Raw genomic sequence first — 17,373 nt, forward strand, 5'->3', positions numbered from 1 at the left:
CGCCTCCCAAAGTGGCGGGATTACAGGCGTGAGTCCCTGCCCCAGGCCCAGAAAATCTTTCAATTCACCTATGACCTGGAAGCCCCACTCCACCTTCGAGTTGTCCCACCTTTCAGGAACCAATGTTACATCTTACGTGTACTGGTTTATGGCTTATGTCTCCCTAAAATGTACTAAATCAAAAGCTGTAGCACGACCACTTTGAGCATGTGTTCTCAGGGTCTCCTGGGACTAGGTCATGGGCCGCCCTCACTCATATTTGGCTCAGAATAAATATCTTCAAATCTTTTACAGTTTGACCCAAAGCATACTCAGCACTCAATCTTTTAATGTCTGTGAGCTGCGTGGGGCAGGGGTTTTGTGTTCTGTCCACTTCTACTTCATGCCCAGAAGAGCCCCTGGCCCAGTGCAGGTGCTTCATAAACTCACTGAATAAAGGAAGGAGGAGAGAACGGATGTCATCCCCCAGGGGTGATTGAAGCTGAGTTCTTCTCTAAGAGCATCTAGACACGCTCTACCTAAAGCACAGGGAGACTCTCTGAACAAAGATGTTCATTTGTGAACAGGGCATTGCAATGGGAATATGCATGCCACATTAAGCTATGTGTGTATTCAGGGAGGTAAAGGAAGACAAACGTCTTTTTTTTTTTTTTTGAGACGGAGTTTTGCCCTGTTGCCCAGGCTGGAGTGCAGTGGCGTGATCTTGGCTCACTGCAAGTTCTGCCTCCCGGGTTCACTCTATTCTCCTGCCTCAGCCTCCCGAGTAGCTGGGACTAGAGGCGCCCGCCACCACGCCTGGTTAATTTTTGGTGTTTTTCTTAGTAGAGATGGGGTTTCACCATGTTAGCCAGGATGGTCTCGATCTCCCGAGCTTGTGATCTGCCCGCCTCAGCCTCCCAAGGTGCTGGGATTACAGGCGTGAGCCACCATGCCTGGCCTAGTTATTTATTTTTTTGGGACGGAGTCTTGCTCGGTCACCAGGCTGGAGTGCAGTGGCACGATCTCAGTTCACTGCAACCTCCGCCTCCTGGGTTTAAGCGATTCTCCTGCCTCAGCCTCCCGAGTAGCTGAGATTACGGGCACACGCCACCACGCCCAGCTAATTTTTGTATTTTTAGTAGAGACGGCATTTCACCATGTTGGCCAGGATGGTCTCGATCTCTTGACCTTGTGATCTGCCCGCCTCAGCCTCCCAAAGTGCTAGGATTACAGGCGTGAGCCACCGCACCCAGCCTAGGAAGACAAAGGTTTTTAAAGGGAAAATGAGGATCACATCATTGTTTTGAGATAATTCTTTGGCTACAAGGATCAATAAGGGTGACACCAGTCCAGGGTTGGACAGGCAGTTGCTGGGCAGATGTCCTTGCAACAGAAGTTTTTTTTTTTTTTTTTTTGAGTAAGGTTGCAATAGCCTTTGTGTAAAGGTTGTGGTTTTTGCAGTCCTCCGTGATAGTTGTTATTATTAGGCACATATGCATGAGAACCCTTCCTTGTGGTACAAACCCAAAGTACCTGAGACGGTCTCAATTTAGAAACTTTCTTTTGCCAAGGTTAAGGACGTGCCTGTGACACAGCCTCAGGATGATGTCCTGAGGACATGTGCCCAAGGTGGTCAAGGCGCAGCTTACTTTGATATTAGGGAGACACAAGACATCGATTAATACATGTAAGATGTACCCTGGTTCTCTCTGAAAAGGCAGAGCAACTGGGGGCGGTGGGCAGCTCCCAAGTCATAGGTAGATAAGATATAAACTGTTGCATTATTTTGGGTCTTTGATCAGCCTTTCACTGAATACACAATTTTCATGTGAGAGGCAGGTAGAGGAACAGTCATTCATGCCTTAGTCTGGCTCAGTGAATCTGCATTTTTACATAAATAGGGCAGAGGAAGCAATCAGACATGCATTTGTCTCAGGTGAACAGAGGGTTGATGGTGAGATCTGTCCTTTGTCTGGCATCTGTGAAGAGAAGCTATCAATTTACATTGCCAGGGTGAAATTCAACAGAACTGTTATAAGGTAAAGATCTCGAGGCCCACGAGGAATTTCCAAGAAAAGCAGGAACTACCAACAGGAGAGCCCTGGGCACTGGTGCCAGGAGGAGGTACACAGTGAGCTGCAAGACAGGAGGGAGAGGTCACAGGGCCTGTGGGGAAAAGGATGACCACTTTTTCAGAATAAAGGATCAGGAAAATACCCAACAGGAGGGCAATTTCATCTTGCATTTCCCAGAAAAGATAAGGAAATCCAGTATCTGGGCACCTGAGCTTGTGCAGATTTAGAGGTACACGTTTAGGCTGTGTCTAAACTTGAGTCTGGGTGTAGGGGGCAGGCCCTCCTTGGGTGTGGCAGGCTGACCTAAGGTTATAGCAGGTTGAGTCCCAGTTGCAACCAACCCACAAAGTGGCTGAGATCCATGCTCACATATTTTCTGCTTTCTGGTGAACTATATGGTATTTTAGTTACTCTCTAGCTCCAAGAGGCCCCTGTGTATCACTCAGGTCTGATACAGGCCAGCTATGGGCAGGATGACGACATCCCAGGTGCCACCTGCCAACAGCAATGTCAGAGACGTGGATTTCAGAGATACAAAATGGGAAGACATTTGCTCCACAAAATTAGTGAAATGTGGTAAAAATCCCATGAAGTTGGACCTCTTGAACCTGGGAGGGTGGCCCTCCAGCGGCAGCCGAGGTGGAGAAAGGGGTTGGCCCTCCTGGGGCCGCGGAGTCCTTCAGTCTCCAGCTAACTGCATCTTCCCACCCGGAGCCCTCTGAGGGGTGAACCAAGGGCCCGCGCACCAGGTGAGGAAGGGAGTGGGGGTACTGAGACTGGGCGGCTTCGGCAGGAAGAGCCCAGTGGAAAGACCCAGACAGAAAGGAACAGGTCTGGAGCTTCAGGACAGGAGCAGCTCTGCTCTGTCCAGCTCCTGCTCCTAGGGAAGAGAGTTAAAGTCAGATCACTCTGTCCGGCCTGGGTACCAAGGAGAGCCTGGCTGCACCGAGGCCTCAGCAGGGAGGGGAAGGGCACAGTGGGGAGGAGCCCCAGCAGCAAGATTGGGGCCACAGGCCAGAGGCTCGGCTCACCCCCAGGGCCTGAATGGAGGCAACCAAGGCACAGCTTGGTTACAGATGGCTTGGGAGCTGAACATCTCCCTCCTCTACCAATCGGGAAGCCCCAAGAGGGAAGGGGTACCTGAGCGCTGCACCCCAGCAGAAAACAGCCTGACCCATAGCAGAGCCTCAGTAAATATTTGCTGCATGGTTTAATCCGATTTCAGATTTCCTTTTTTTTTTTTTTTTGAGACGGAGTCTCACTCTGTCGCCCAGGCTGGAGTGCAGTGGCCGTATCTCAGCTCACTGCAAACTCCGCCTCCCGGGTTCACGCTGTTCTCCTGCCTCAGCCCCCGAGTAGCTGGGACTGACTACAGGCGCCCGCCACCTCGCCTGGCTAGTTTTTTGTATTTTTTAGTAGAGACGGGGTTTCACCGTGTTAGCCAGGATGGTCTCGATCTCCTGACCTCGTGATCCGCCCGTCTCGGCCTCCCAAAGTGCTAGGATTACAGGCTTGAGCCATCGCGCCCGGCCCAGATTTCCTTTTCTACCCCTGGGAAATGAGGGCCAGACCAGAGGCTCCCTGAGGACCTTGCTGTGTCACTACCGGGCCCCTGGGATTCCCTGCTGCCCTGGAGACGTGGAGCCGCTGAGATTCCTACAGGCCCTGTGGCTCTGGCCAGCGCAGGACTGGCTGCAAGTCTTGCCTGGGGAGTCACTGCTCGTGGAGCAGAGCTTCTCTGGCTTCATGACTCACTCGTCCCAGCAGCCCTGCCTGTGGAGGGCTTCTGTCAGCAGGCGCAGCAACTCAGCCGTGACAAGCGCGCCACCTTCCCACCACGGCAGTTTCCACCGAGACGTCTTTCCATGGCATCGCCTGGCCACCCGACCCCTTCCTGCTCTCGACGCCACAGGACTCGCTGTTTCGAGGGGCAGCTTTAGCCTCATGCGGTAACCACAGGAAGTAGAGAGCACAGCGCAGTCATCATTTTCCCTCGTCTTTGTGGACAGAGGCAGATCCTGGTATGATCCAGGGAGCACTGGAGTGGGGTCCGAAATACAGAGTCCGGCCGCTGGCTCGCTGTGTCAGCCGTGAAGTCGCTCAACCAAGATGGTGAGAAGTTTCCTCAGGAGAAATGGACACAAAGTAGTGGCTTCCTGGCCAGCTCATTTTTTTTTTTTTTTTTTTTTGAGACGGAGTCTTGCTCTGTAGCCCGGGCTGGACTGCAGTGGCCGGATCTCAGCTCACTGCAAGCTCCGCCTCCCGGGTTTACGCCATTCTCCTGCCTCAGCCTCCGGAGTAGCTGGGACTACAGGCGCCCGCCACCTCGGCCCGCCCCGGGCTAGTTTTTTGTATTTTTAGTAGAGATGGGGTTTCACCGTGTTAGCCAGGATGGTCTCGATCTCCTGACCTCGTGATCCGCCCGTCTCGGCCTCCCAAAGTGCTGGGATTACAGGCTTGAGCCACCGCGCCCGGCCAGCCAGCTCATTTTTTAAGTAAAGGGAATGGGCTTTCCAGTGGCACTCAGTTCCTGCCACTGCCCACCGAGCCTGTCCGGCCCCTGCTGAGAGCAAAGCTGAGGGGTCCTCCCCGAGGCCTGCCCAGCAGACACCGCCCATCACCTTAGTGTCCAGGTAAGCCCGGCCTCCTCGCCCATCCTCTTTCCACTCATACCTTCGTCTCCCCAGAGCAGCCTCTTCTCAAGGTGTGCGTCTCAGGCCATCGAGTCAGAATCACCTGGGTGCCTAGTAACAGTGCTGCTTCCAGGGCTGGCCCCAGACCTAGCGACCAGTGTATCTGGGGGCGGGCCTGGGTCTGTACTGACACCAATTTTTATTGACTAATTTTTGAAACTCACTTGTATGAAAGCATTCGAGTCTAGATAGTAGCCTTACTGATTAGAGTGATAAAAATAGTTATGTATGCTTGAAAATCACGATAAGCTTAAAAATCAAGATATGCTTCAATAAATCCATTTATTTTACAATTTAATGTAAAACTAGAATATTTAACTTTTTACACAAACTTAACTTTAAAAATAGCTACTTGCTATTTTACATACAAAACATTCAAAAGAAAATTCTTCATTTAGAGTGACTGAGGCTTTGCATTCCAGCCCAGAGACTGGCAGCGAGAAGGGCAGAGGCGGCAGCAGAGGCCTTGGGTGGTCAGCGCTGCCCCCAGCTCCTCAGCCCACCCTCTCCAGCACTGGGAATCTCTTTCGGCTTTTCTTTTTCAAATACAATTTGTACTAAAACATGTTTCTTTTTTTTTCCCCCCCAAGATGGGTTCTCACATTGTTGCCCAGGCTGGAGTACAGTGGCACAATCAGAGCTCACTGTAGCCTCCACCTCCCTGAGCTCAGGCCGTCCTCCCACTTCAGCCTCCTAAGTAGTTGGGACTACAGGCATGCACTACCACACCTGGCTAATTTTTTATTTTTTGTAGAGACAGGGGTCTCACTATATTGCCCAGGCTGGTCTTGAACTCCTGGGCTCAAGTAATCCGCCCACCTCGGCCTCAGAAGTTATTAGGATTACAAGTGTAAGCCACTGTGCCCAGCCTAAAGCTTGTTTCTGAGGGTTGAAAACCACTTTAGGGCTGTTCTTTCAAGGCAAAGGATTTGGTTCTGCTTAGAACTTGAGGAGTGGGGAATCCACGTTCTCCTTGTCAGCCTCAGGGCTCAGCTGGATCAGAGGGGAGCTCAGGTCTATGAGCTAGAAGAGAGCAGAGGGGAGGAGGTGAGTGCGGATCCGGCCGGGGCCTCCCTTCCCCTCCCCACACAGAGCACTGGCTGCCTGGGCCATCACAACAGCTCGGTCATCCCGGCTCGGGTGCACTGAAAAGCACTCTGGGCCACCGCGTCTAAGCAGCTGGAAGGAGACAAGACACACGCAGAGAAGCCCAAGCCCCCCCATGCACACTCCTCCGTCCCACATCTGGCCCTGGGCTCTGTGGGCAGGAGAGAGGCGGCCCCTGCCCAACAAGAGCTGGCAGGGTCCTGGCAGGGCACCTCAGAGGCAGCTGATCTTTGAGAAGCTCAGGCTGCCAAAAGTGAGTCCTGCCCTGAGGTGAGCAGCTGAGAAGACTCAACAGCCACTCTCAAGGGTCCCACGATGGCCCTGGGAGGACGAACAAACCCAGAACTGAGGACAGCGAGGGCTGAGTCAACACAAATCACCTGCCACTTCTCACCTGTCCCACCACCAGTGAAGGTTTGGCCACATTTTTATTCATGTCTGGAGTGTTTATCATGAGGTCGATCAGAGGCCTGCTTTCAGATCCCACAGCCACGTTTGCTTCTGGGGTATTGCAGAAGTCAATGAGAGGGGGGTCAACGAGGGGCTGGCTTGCAGCATCTGGAGTGACGGTGAGTGGGTCCAGTTTGATATCTACAAGAAGAGCCTGGGTACAAAACCAAGGTTAAGAGCAGAGTCCAGCATCTTGCTGGCAATCATCTTGGGAGAACGTGTGCTTTGCTCATGTTCCAGGTGGGCTGGAGGTTTGGAAAGCCAAGCAATCAGGTGGGGCCTTGGTGGAAGGAGGCCCTGTATGGGGCGGGCCGTGCCTCTTTGACTGCCGCCCACCTCCCTGTCCATACCCGCCCACCAGCAGCTACCAGCTCCTGCCACCCTGCTTCCCGCTTCCTCAGCTTCGATCCCTGACCCTTGCCTTAGTCAAATACAGGGCAAAGGTGTCACTTTTTCCTCCCCTGGAGGCCTGGAAGTCCTGACTTCCTCCCTTTGGGTTGGTTGGCACAGAGGCACTGGCCCCAGGATGAAGCATGGCAGGGAACTCCGCCAGCCACAGCCCTGGGTTCCAGGGGCTTCCCGAGCAGCCTCCAGGAATCTCAGCTAATAGAACCAAGCTGCGCCTGCTCTGCCCACCTCACTAGGGGCTGCATCTCCACCCGGCTTGATTTCCTCCCGAGCTGCTTCTGTGGTGGTGCTTTTGGAGAAAACAGTATCGCTTTCCTCTGGAGAAAAGTTAAGTGCCTGAGGCGCACAGGAAGGAGGAGAACCCCCGTCAGGGGACACGTCCGCCGGCCGGGAATCTGCCTTTCTATTGCTCTCCCTTGTTGGTTCAGTTCTGTGGGAAGGAAAAAAATCTTATGAGAAAATTTATCTAAAATGCTCGTTCACTTGGCTGATCCGGGAATTGGGTGACTCTGGAGGAACAGTGTCCTGGGTGGAGTGTGTTCCTGCTCTAGGGCCTTCACCCTCCAGACCCCGAGTTTCCTGTGTATGTTAGGGGTTCAGTGATCTGTCCAGTTCCTCTCAGCTCACAAATCTTACCTGTCCAGCATCACCAGGGCCTGCTGTTAGCCCTTTTCTTTCCAGTTACTAAACATGAGGTAATGCGCATGCCCGTCACCTCCTGAAGGGAGCCCAGACCACACACAGGGACCCCTCCTTGAGCCACGGCAGCTCCTTCTCACATGCAGCCAGTGCGGGGCTCCTCCTAGGCCTAGGTGGGTATGCAGCCAGCTCCTTCTGCCCCAGATGCCCCCTCCCCTGCTGCCCAGTGCCCTGATCAGGGCTGAGGCCCCGGGTGCAGGCTGCCCACACCTGCTCTCCAATGGTGTCTCCTGCAGGACCCCGCATGGGCGCTGCTGGGTTTGCCTGCTGCCCACAGGTCCTTGAGTACCTGCCACACAAAACTGAATTCCTTCCGGAAACCCAGCAAAGCAGCAGGTCCATCAACTGAGAGTAACTTCTTTTTAATACTTCAGAGGTTTCATAAGAGTCCAAAACAAGCAGAAGTTTGTTTCTACATTTACACTTACAAACGTACAAGACAGTTAAACACATATTCCTATTTATATATCAGATCTGGTGTTTTTAGTGAGGCCTTGTTTCTCATTTTCTCTTGGGTATTCCAGGCCTTTCCATCTCCCTCTGTAACACACACACACGCATTTTTTCTTCCAGAGTCTTCTGCATTCTCATAAAACTACATAGATACACACAGGGTCAACACCTACTGTTAGTAGATGTACGTATATAGAAACGTACAAGATATATAAAAATATGTAATTTGTGTATAAATACGTGGATATTATATATGGTGTTTATTTATTTATTTATTTATTTTGGAGACAGGGTCTCTGTCGCACAGGCTGGAGTGCAGTGGTGCGATCTTGGCTCACCCCAACCTCTGCCTCCCAGGATCAAGCGATTCTCCTGCCTCAGCCTCCCGAGTAACTGGGACTACAGGCGCCTGCCACCACGCCCAGCGTGGTATTTTTAGTAGAGACGGTCTCACCGTGTTGGCCAGGCTGCTCTCAAACTCCTGATCTCGTGATCTGCCTGCCTCGGCCTCCCAAAGTGGTGGGATTACAGGCGTGAGCCACCGCACTCAGCCTATATGTATATTTTTAACAGACAAAGGGCTTTTATTCTCAGCCACAGTTTCGTTTGTAAAGTGGAATTCTACTTACGAAACTCTCTTTTCTGCATCCTTTCTCAAGAATTCTTCCGGAAATGCATCCACATCAGCTGGTGCAAGCTAATGCATGCCCCAAAGGCTACCTGGTCATTTACTTCCAGTTTTTGTTTTCTCTTGAGATGGAGTCTGACCCTGTCACCCAGGCTGGAGTGCAATGGCACGATCCCGGCTCACTGCAACCTCTGCCTCCTGGGTTTAAATGACTCTCCTGCCTCAGCCTCCCAAGTAGCTGGGATTACAGGTGCCTGCCACCACGCCCGGCTATATATTTTTAGTAGAAATGGGGTTTCATCATGTTGGCCAGGCTGGTCTCGAACTCCTGACCTCATGATCCGCCCACCTTGGCCTCCCAAAGTGCTGGGATTACAGGTGTGAGCCACTGCGCCCAGCTGACTTCCAGTCTTTGTCACCATGAACATCTATGCACATGAACTGTAGTCTCCCACCTATGGCAGCTCAGAGGTATGTGTAATTAACAGAGGTATAGGCTGGGCACGGTAGCTCACGCCTGTCATCCCAGCACTTTGGGAGGCCGAAGCAGATGGATCACAAAGTCAGGAGATCAAGATCATCCTGGCTAACACGGTGAAACCCCATCTGTACTAAAAATACAATATTAGCCAGGCGTGGTGGCGGGCGCCTGTAGTCCCAGCTACTCAGGAGGCTGAGGCGGCAGAATGGCGTGAACCCGGGAGGTGGAGCTTGTAGTGAGCCAAGATCGTGCCACTGCACTCCAGCCTGGGCGACAGAGTGAGACTCCATCTCAAAAAAAAGAAAAACAAAACAGAAAACAAACAAACAAACAAACAAAAAGAGGTATATGTGTAGTTAAATTTTGACATGTTAAGACTATACTGTCAGGGCTCATTTTTCTATAGTTTGTTGCTAGAGCAGTTTCTCTGAACATGTAAAGCAAAAAGAAAAAGAAAAATTTGACATATCAGCCAATGGCTTTTTTTTTTGAAACGGAGTCTTGCTCTGTCTTCCAGGTTGGAGTACAGTGGCGTGATCTTGGCTCACTGCAACCTCCACCTCCCGGTTTCAAGCGATTCTCCTGCCTCAGCCTCCCTTGTAGCTGGAATTACAGGCACCCACCAGCATGCCTGGCTAATTTTTATATTTTTAGTAGAGACAGGGTTTCACCATGTTGGCCAGGCTGATCTTAAACTCCTGACCTCAGGTGATCCGCCAGCCTCGGCCTCCCAAAGTGCTGGGATTACAGGTGTGAGCCACCACGCCTGGCCAACAAATGCCTTTCTACAAAATACGATCACAATGCACATTTCTACTAGCAATGTTCAGATTCCCCCTCCCGCCTCCTGCCCGGACAGTGTGAATGTGGATGTGTCTATCAAGACCTTTGCACAGTTACTATAAACTGCATTTCCCTGACACTAGTGAATTTGGGTCTCTCCCCAGGGGCTGTTGACCATTTGAGCTTATTCATATCCTTTGCCTGGGATGTTGTTTCATAGTCGACCATTTGTCTATTGACTTCATTTATGGTCATTTTAGCCATAAATAAAAACAAGGGATTTAAATGTCAACACTCTTGGCGGTGGCAGGCGGCAGGCGGCTCTTCACTCCCTGGCTTTTAGCAGTGATAAAGGTCTCTGCACTTAGCGTGTTCACACAGTCTCCCAGTGTTTAACCTTTTTCTTCTTTTGTTTGTTATATTTAAGTATCGAAGTCATCTGAATTTTTTTCCCATGATGTTAGTTAGGTCAGATTTAATTTTCTTCCAGATAGATAACAATTTATTTGTGTGTGTGTTTTGTGGTTTTTTTTTGAGACGGAGTCTCGCTCTATCACCCAGGCTGGAGTACAGTGGCCGGATCTCAGTTCACTGCAAGCTCTGCCTCCCGGGTTCACGCCATTCTCCTGCCTCAGCCTCCTGAGTAGCTGGGACTACAGGCGCCGCCACGACACCCAGCTAACTTTTTTGTATTTTCAGTAGAGATGGGCTTTCACCATCTTGGCCCAGCTGGTCTTGAACTCCTAACCTCGTGATCTACCCGCTTCGGCCTCCCAAAGTGCGGGGATTATAGGCGTGAGCCACCGCGCCCAGCCTATTTTGTGTTTTTAAAATATATCTTTCTTAGAAATAAAAACTTCATAAAAATAAATCTATATTCATGAGTGAAATCAGTCTACAATTTCCTCTTATCGGTATTATCATTACCTACTGTTTGGCTATTAAAATGAACTGAGAAACTTTCCATCTTTATTTATGTGTAGCCTGAGATAGTTAACTTTTGCTTTTTTTTGAGGCAGAGTCTTGCTCTGTCACCCAGGCTGGAGTGCGATGGCTCGATCTCAGCTCACTGCAAGCTCTGCCTCCTGGGTTCACACCATTCTCCAGCCTCAGCCTCCCGAGTAGCTGGGACTATAAACGCCCGCCACCACACTCGGCTAATTTTTTGTATTTTTAGTAGAGACGGGGTTTCACCTTATTAGCCAGGATGGTCTCAATCTCCTAACCTCGTGATCCGCCCGCCTCGGCCTCCCAAAGTGCTGGGATTACAGGCGTGAGCCACCGTGCCCGGCTGAGATATTTAACTTTACACACCAGCATGATCTGTTTCAAAAGTTATACACGACTGAGGTGTGACTTCATCAGAGTCAGGTGCCTTTTTCAATCTTTAATTATTTCTGAGCTGCAGCTATGGCTTACTTCATGTGTCCTTGGGTCAATTTAGATAAATTTTATTTTATTTTATTCTATTTTATTTTATTTTACTTATTTTTTTAGAGATGGGGTCTCACTCTGTCCCCCAGGCTGGAGTGCAACAGGGCAATCTCAGCTCACTGCAGCCTCAACCTCCTGGGCTCAAGTGATCCTCCGACCTCAGCCCCCTAAACAGCTGGGACTACAGTGCATGCCACCACACCTGGCTAATTTTGTATTTTTTGTACAGATGGGGTTTTGCCATGTTACCCAGGTTGATCTCAAACTCCTGAGCTCAGGCAATTTGCCTGCCTCAGCCTCCCAAAGTGCTGAGATTACAGGCGTGAGTCACCACACCCAGCCAATAATTTGCAAATTTTAGAAAAGCATTAGGTTTTCAGATTGATTATCAGAGAATTACAGGCAGTATTTCCTTGTAATACCTTTAATTTTCCTCTATGCTCATGTCTATTGCATTTTCTCTTTGGAATTAAAAAAAAAAAAACAAAAAACTTTCCAAATATTATTTACTTCACTAAACCCTGGAGCAAGGCAAGAAAAAGGTATGTCAATGTCTAGGACACCAAGCCCAGGAATTTGAGACCAACTTATTATCACCTTCATCTCTTACCTCATCGCAGAGTTCTTGCGGGGTTCAGAGGAAAGTCTCCGGGCTGGCACACACAGGGGAGAGGCCATGGCTCTGGGCATCATTTTGGGGGTCATCGGTGGAAGGCCAGAGAAGCGCCGGCTGGCGGGTGTGGGCAAGGCTGACACACGCTGTGCGCTCAACAGGCTTTGTGGTGCTGGCCCAGATGAGCGTCTAACTGGGGTGCTGTGGACGGGGACCCTGGCAAACACAACATCAATGTCGTAAGCTGAGATGACATAAAAAAAGTGAAACCTAATCATTCAGCCTGTGCCAATGCAGTGCCGAGTGCTTCGGTCCCAGCCGAGAAGAGCCGAGCCTGCCTGCGAGCCTGTGTGAGCTCTGCTCTCCCGGGACGCGCCCCAAGGCAGGCAGGGCTCCGAGCTGCTACCAACCCGCCCTGGCGTGGGCTTCGGGCTCCCAGTGGGAATGCCTTCACTGCCCTTCCTCACAGGCGACTCAAAGAAAATTGATCAAATGTGACTGCACTTTATGGATGCTACCATTAAATGTCACTTCACAGGAAGTTCTAAAGAGACTGAGCAAATCATCTTTTGGTGGTGTCACAGATATTGCCATAAGGAAGTCAGAGCCGCAGCCTGTCTGGCGGGCCAGCAAATGGGGGAGCAGGTCACGCTGCACGCCCACTCATTCCCAGGCTTAAGGTTGCCTGAATCAAATGTGAACACAAATGAGTGAGGAGGGAGCTGGGCACTTGGTCCTCACACCCCTCACATCCCTGGCAATACCTGTGGCTCGGGCTACCCATGGGTCTTGCCTAACTGTTTTCTTGTGTTGCTGTTGATGAAGAGGAGGCTGAGTCAACTGTCATTTGCTGTGGACTGAATGTCTGTGTCCCCAGATTCATGTGCTGAAATCCTAGCCCCTAAGGTAATGGCATTAGAAGGTGGGGCCTTTAGGAGGAGATCAGGTCATGGAGCCAGAGCCCTCAGGAATGGGATCTGTGCCCTTAGAAAAGAGGGCACACTTGTGCATACCTGTGGTCCGAGCTACTCAGGAGGCTGGGGTGTGAGGATCACTTGAACCCAGGAGGTGGAGGCTACAGTGAGCCATGATTGCACTACTGCACTCCAGCCTGGGCAACAAAGCAAGACCCTGTCTCAAAAAAATAAACAAACATAGGCCAGGCGCAGTGGCTCATGCCTGTAATCCCAGCACTTTGAGAGGCCGAGGCAGGTGGATCACGAGGTCAGGAGATCGAGACCATCCTGGCTAATACGGTGAAACCCCGTCTCTACTAAAAATACAAAAAATTAGCCGAGTGTGGTGGCATGTGCCTGTGGTCCCAGCTACTCGGGAAGCTGAGGCGGGAGAATCGCTTGAACCTAGAAGGTGGAGGTTGCAGTGAGCTGAGATCGCGCCACTGCACTCCAGCCCAGGTGACAGAGCAAGACTCCATCCAAAATAAACAAATAAATAAATAAACATAAAAGAGACTTGTTCACCCCTACTCCAGTGAGGACAGAGGGAAGGCGGCATCTGTCAATCAGGAACCAGGCCCTCACCCGACACCAAATCTGCAGGTGCCTTGATCTTGGATTTCTAGCCTCCAGAACTGTGAGAAACAAATGTTTGTTGTTCAAGCTATGCAGTCGATAGAACGTTTGTTACAGTAACCCAAAAAGGACAAAGACATTATTTTAAAATAAAATGAGTCAAGGACATCCCACCACGTGGCCCCCACGGGAGGCCAGGGAGACCTGTCTGTTGCTCTCTTCTGGGCAATTGTTAACATACTTCAAAAGGAGCCTGAAAACAGACTGACTCTAGCCTATTTAAATGGAAAAAATGCAGAGAGGCTGAAATCAAGAGAAAAACAGAATCACTCCAGAGAGCAACTGCTGTCACCCCCAGCTGCTGCTCTCTGCCACGTTCTGGGATTCCCCACCCTCCTGCCTTTATTGCTAAGTTCTGGAAGCCCCACCACAAATTCCAGTGAAAATAAAAATTCCAGCTGGGCGCGGTGGCTCACACCTGTAATCCCAGCACTTTGGGAGGCCGAGGTGGGTGGATCATGAGGCCAGGAGATGGAGACTATCCTGGCTAACACGGTGAAACCCCGTCTCTACTAAAAATACAAAAAATTAGCCGTGCGTGGTGGTGTGCACCTGTAGTCCCAGCTACTCGCGAGGCTGAGGCAGGAGAATGGCGTGAACCCAGGAGGCGGAGCTTGCAGTGAGCTGAGATGTCGCCACTGCACTCCAGCCTGGGCGACAGAGCGAGACTCCATCTCCAAAAAAAAAAAAAAAAAAGAAAAGAAAAGAAAAATTGGCTCCTTTCCGGCAGTGACGACCTACCCATATGAGAACATGCCTCTCGCAAAGGATCTCCTTCATCCCTTCCCAGAAGAGAAGAGGAAACACAAGAAGAAACGCCTGGTGCAGAGCCCTTTGTGGATGTGAAATGCCCAGGATGCCATAAAATCACCATGGTCGTTAGCCATGCACAAATGGTAGTTTTGTGTGTTGGCTGCTCCACTGTCCTCTGCCAGCCTACAGGAGGAAAAGCAAGGCTTACAGAAGGATGTTCCTTTAGGAGGAAGCGGCACTAAAAGCACTCTGAATCAAGATGGAAACCAACTCAGTAAACACATTTTGGATTAAAAAAAAAAAGAAAAAATTCTGACAAATGTAACCCTCAAAGTAATCCTGGGTGAGTTGAGGAAACTGAGGCACAGAGAGGCAAGTGAGGTGACCAGTGGCTGCCTGGGTCTGGTCTTTGCTCTTCACCACCATGCGTGGGAGGGACAGCAGCTTAGCACCGCACCACACGCAGCACGTGAGGGACTGGCTGGTTCGACCTTGCAAAGCGTGTCCTGAGCTCACGCAGGAGGAAACTAAAGCCCAGAGTCATCAAAAGACTTGCAAGCGGCCCCAGGCTGGCCCGTGGCAGAGCCAGCAGCACCCTGTCCGGTGTCCTAGCCCAGGCTTACTCTGCCCACTCCACCTCAGCAAGGCCCAGAGCAGTGCCCACCTGGTCACACACTGGCACCACCCCATGCTGGTCCTGGGGGTCTGGGTGTCCTTCCTGCTGCCCACACCCCAACTCCACACAGGAGACTTTGAGGTGCACACAGGCTAAAGGGCACCAGTGCGATCTCTCCTGTGCTGTGCCAGGGTCCACAGAGCTGCACTGGGGCTCAGGGGACGGTGGGGGTGGGGCTGCTACCTGAGCAACTCCTGCGTGTGCATCTTACTGTCTGTGCATTTCTTACTGTCTGTGGTACCTGCTATGCTAAGCTTGGGCCAACCCTACTTGACATGAGGAAAAAGGTCAGCAACATTTGGGAACTTATACTGGATCAAAGACCAGGAAGTGGTGGAGCCGGGATTCAAAGCCAAGTCAGAATCAAGGTGCCGCGCCAGTGCTCTTCGACTGCGGGACAAGTCACAGTCACCCAGGAGCTTTAAGAAATCCAGCTGCTGGCCTCCAGACTAGATGAACCGAATCAGAACCCCTGGAGCGGGCGCGGGCAGTCCTGAGAGTGCCGGAGGGGCTTCTGCTATGCAGCCTGGAGTGGCAACCACACCAGTTCAGGGCTGGGAAACGCCGTACTGCATTGCGGAAGTCTCAGATGTCTTAAGTCTGCAGTAGATCTAAAAGGGGCTGGTACAGGTCAGGAGCTCAGCCTGCACCCAAGAGACTGGCACTGAAGCCAGATGTGCAGGCCAGGCTGCAGGGTTACCAAATGCTTGAGGGTAGCGGATGCACGAGTCACTCTACAGCAATAAAGAGAGGAAGCGGACCAGCGTCACTCACCTGCCAACTGACGTGCATGACTGCGGCCGCTGTGCCCGCGAGAACTTTGGTGTTGCGCCGTCCGGGGAGTCACCTAAGACCAAGAAAGGAAGTGTACAGTCAGGCAAAGTGATCGGGGGAGAACTACTGTTGGGAGATCTTCACCAAATGGGCAATTCTCCGAGTATCTCCACTGTCCCAACTTGCAGTGTAGGTGGCACTGGTCCACAAAGGGCCACCCTGCCGCAGGCAGGAGCATGAGAGGCACTCACCCCTACATGGGGACCCTGGCCCAGGCAAAGGCTGCGGTCTGACGGATGGACGTGGGGGAGAAAGGTAAGAGCCCTCTTCACTGCGCCGCCCCACCCTGGCCGTTGATCCCATCAGGGCAGAGCACGACTTTCACAGAGTGTAGTCGACTTGTCAGACGGCACCTGCACGTGGTAGACACTTGCCCACAGGAACGACACCGCAGGGGTTTAGGTTCCCAGGCACGCCCAACAGAGCCCACATACCTCATTTCCTGAACCATGGCATTAATGGGATAATAATAATTCATTACATTGTGTTTGTGCTGTTTTAGTTGACAAGTATTTCCATGTATATGATCTCATCTGATATTCACAACGGGATGAAAAGCAGGCTCAGAGGGCAAAGGGGTCACCAGTTACTGAGCTAAGGCCCACCACAGGCCCCAGAGGTCCAGTCCCGCCACCGCCCCCTCCAAACACTGGCTCTGTGGTTCCTCCTCCACTATACTGGCTCCTTGAAAATCCCAGTGTGCACCTGAGTATCAGCACATGTGCTCTGGGCCTCCAAAGCCTCAGGCACCAGGACCCCCTTGGAACACCCTGCTATGTCTGGGAAGCCATGGGGATAGAGGCTGTCCCTCAGAGCCCCTTACCCCAGCACTAAGAGGGAAGGGTGGGGCCCGGAGCTGAGACCTCTTCTCTGCAGGTGCTTCCAGGAGGCCAGGCAAGGGTCCAGGCTGCTGCCCCCACAGACAGCCCCACTCTCTGGCAATATCACAGCTGCTGCTGGGCCCTCCATCTTAAAAAGCTCACGCTTGCCCTCCTGCCCCTGCACCCAAGCTCCTGTCCCACGTCCCTGCCCCTTTAAAGCCAGATCTCCTCAAAAAGGCTGCCTGCACGTACATTTCCTCTCTCCTGTCTTTTTTTTTTTTTTTTTTTTTTGAGACAGAGTCTCTCTCTGTCATCCAGGCTGGAGTGCAGTGGCGTGATCTTGGCTCACTGTAACCTCCGACCCCTGGGTTCAAGTGATGCTCGTGCCTCAGCCTCCAGAGTAGCTGGACTTACAGGTGCCTGCTACCACGCCCGGCTAATTTTTGTATTGTTAGTAGAGACAGCATTTTGCCATGTTGGCCAGGTTGGTCTTGAACTCCTGACCTCAAGTGATTGCCCACCTCGGCCTCCCAAAGTGCTGGGATTACAGGTGTGAGCCACCGCCCCAGCCTCTCCTATTCTTTTAAAAATCACCTCCATCAAAGTGATTCATGCACAGAGTTTTTAAAAATGAAGGTGAAAATTTTGAGACAAACAAGTCTCCCACCACACCCAGTTCTGCTTCCAACTTGCTGGCAGCTTCTTATGATGTCTATCTTCACACATTTCCAAATCACACACCCACATTGCTACCTCCACATTCTTCAAAAACTCTTGTAATAAATGGTTACAAGAGTTAAAAATCTGCCCCTCACACCTTCCCACCGCCCCCACCTGTGAGTTCACCAGGCCTCCAGTGTTCACCCCAGCACTGGAGAGGCGTGCAGCTTGCAC

The 17,373-nt window shown here is 51.4% G+C and overlaps 1 protein-coding gene and 1 pseudogene across 4 annotated transcripts in view; one reads left to right on the plus strand and one right to left on the minus strand.

Annotated features, from left to right (window-relative positions):
• Positions 1 to 5,010: 5,010 nt before the first annotated feature.
• The window catches only part of GTSE1 (G2 and S-phase expressed 1), a 33,178-nt gene continuing 20,815 nt past the window's right edge, over positions 5,011 to 17,373 (minus strand). For all 4 annotated transcript variants that reach the window (XM_073006589.1, XM_073006591.1, XM_073006590.1 and 1 more), the window contains 5 exons: positions 15,599 to 15,671; positions 11,801 to 12,019; positions 6,941 to 7,142; positions 6,249 to 6,458; positions 5,011 to 5,770 (listed from right to left, as the gene is read on the minus strand). In XM_073006589.1, the coding sequence (XP_072862690.1) occupies positions 5,687 to 5,770; positions 6,249 to 6,458; positions 6,941 to 7,142; positions 11,801 to 12,019; positions 15,599 to 15,671 (788 nt within the window). In that variant the 3' untranslated portion in view covers positions 5,011 to 5,686. The remainder of the gene's footprint in view (positions 5,771 to 6,248; positions 6,459 to 6,940; positions 7,143 to 11,800; positions 12,020 to 15,598; positions 15,672 to 17,373) is intronic.
• On the plus strand, positions 14,149 to 14,614 carry LOC119627298 (small ribosomal subunit protein eS27-like; annotated as a pseudogene).

The sequence above is a fragment of the Chlorocebus sabaeus genome, chromosome 19 (genome assembly GCF_047675955.1).
Source record: "Chlorocebus sabaeus isolate Y175 chromosome 19, mChlSab1.0.hap1, whole genome shotgun sequence".
Classification (NCBI taxonomy): Eukaryota; Metazoa; Chordata; class Mammalia; order Primates; family Cercopithecidae; genus Chlorocebus; species Chlorocebus sabaeus.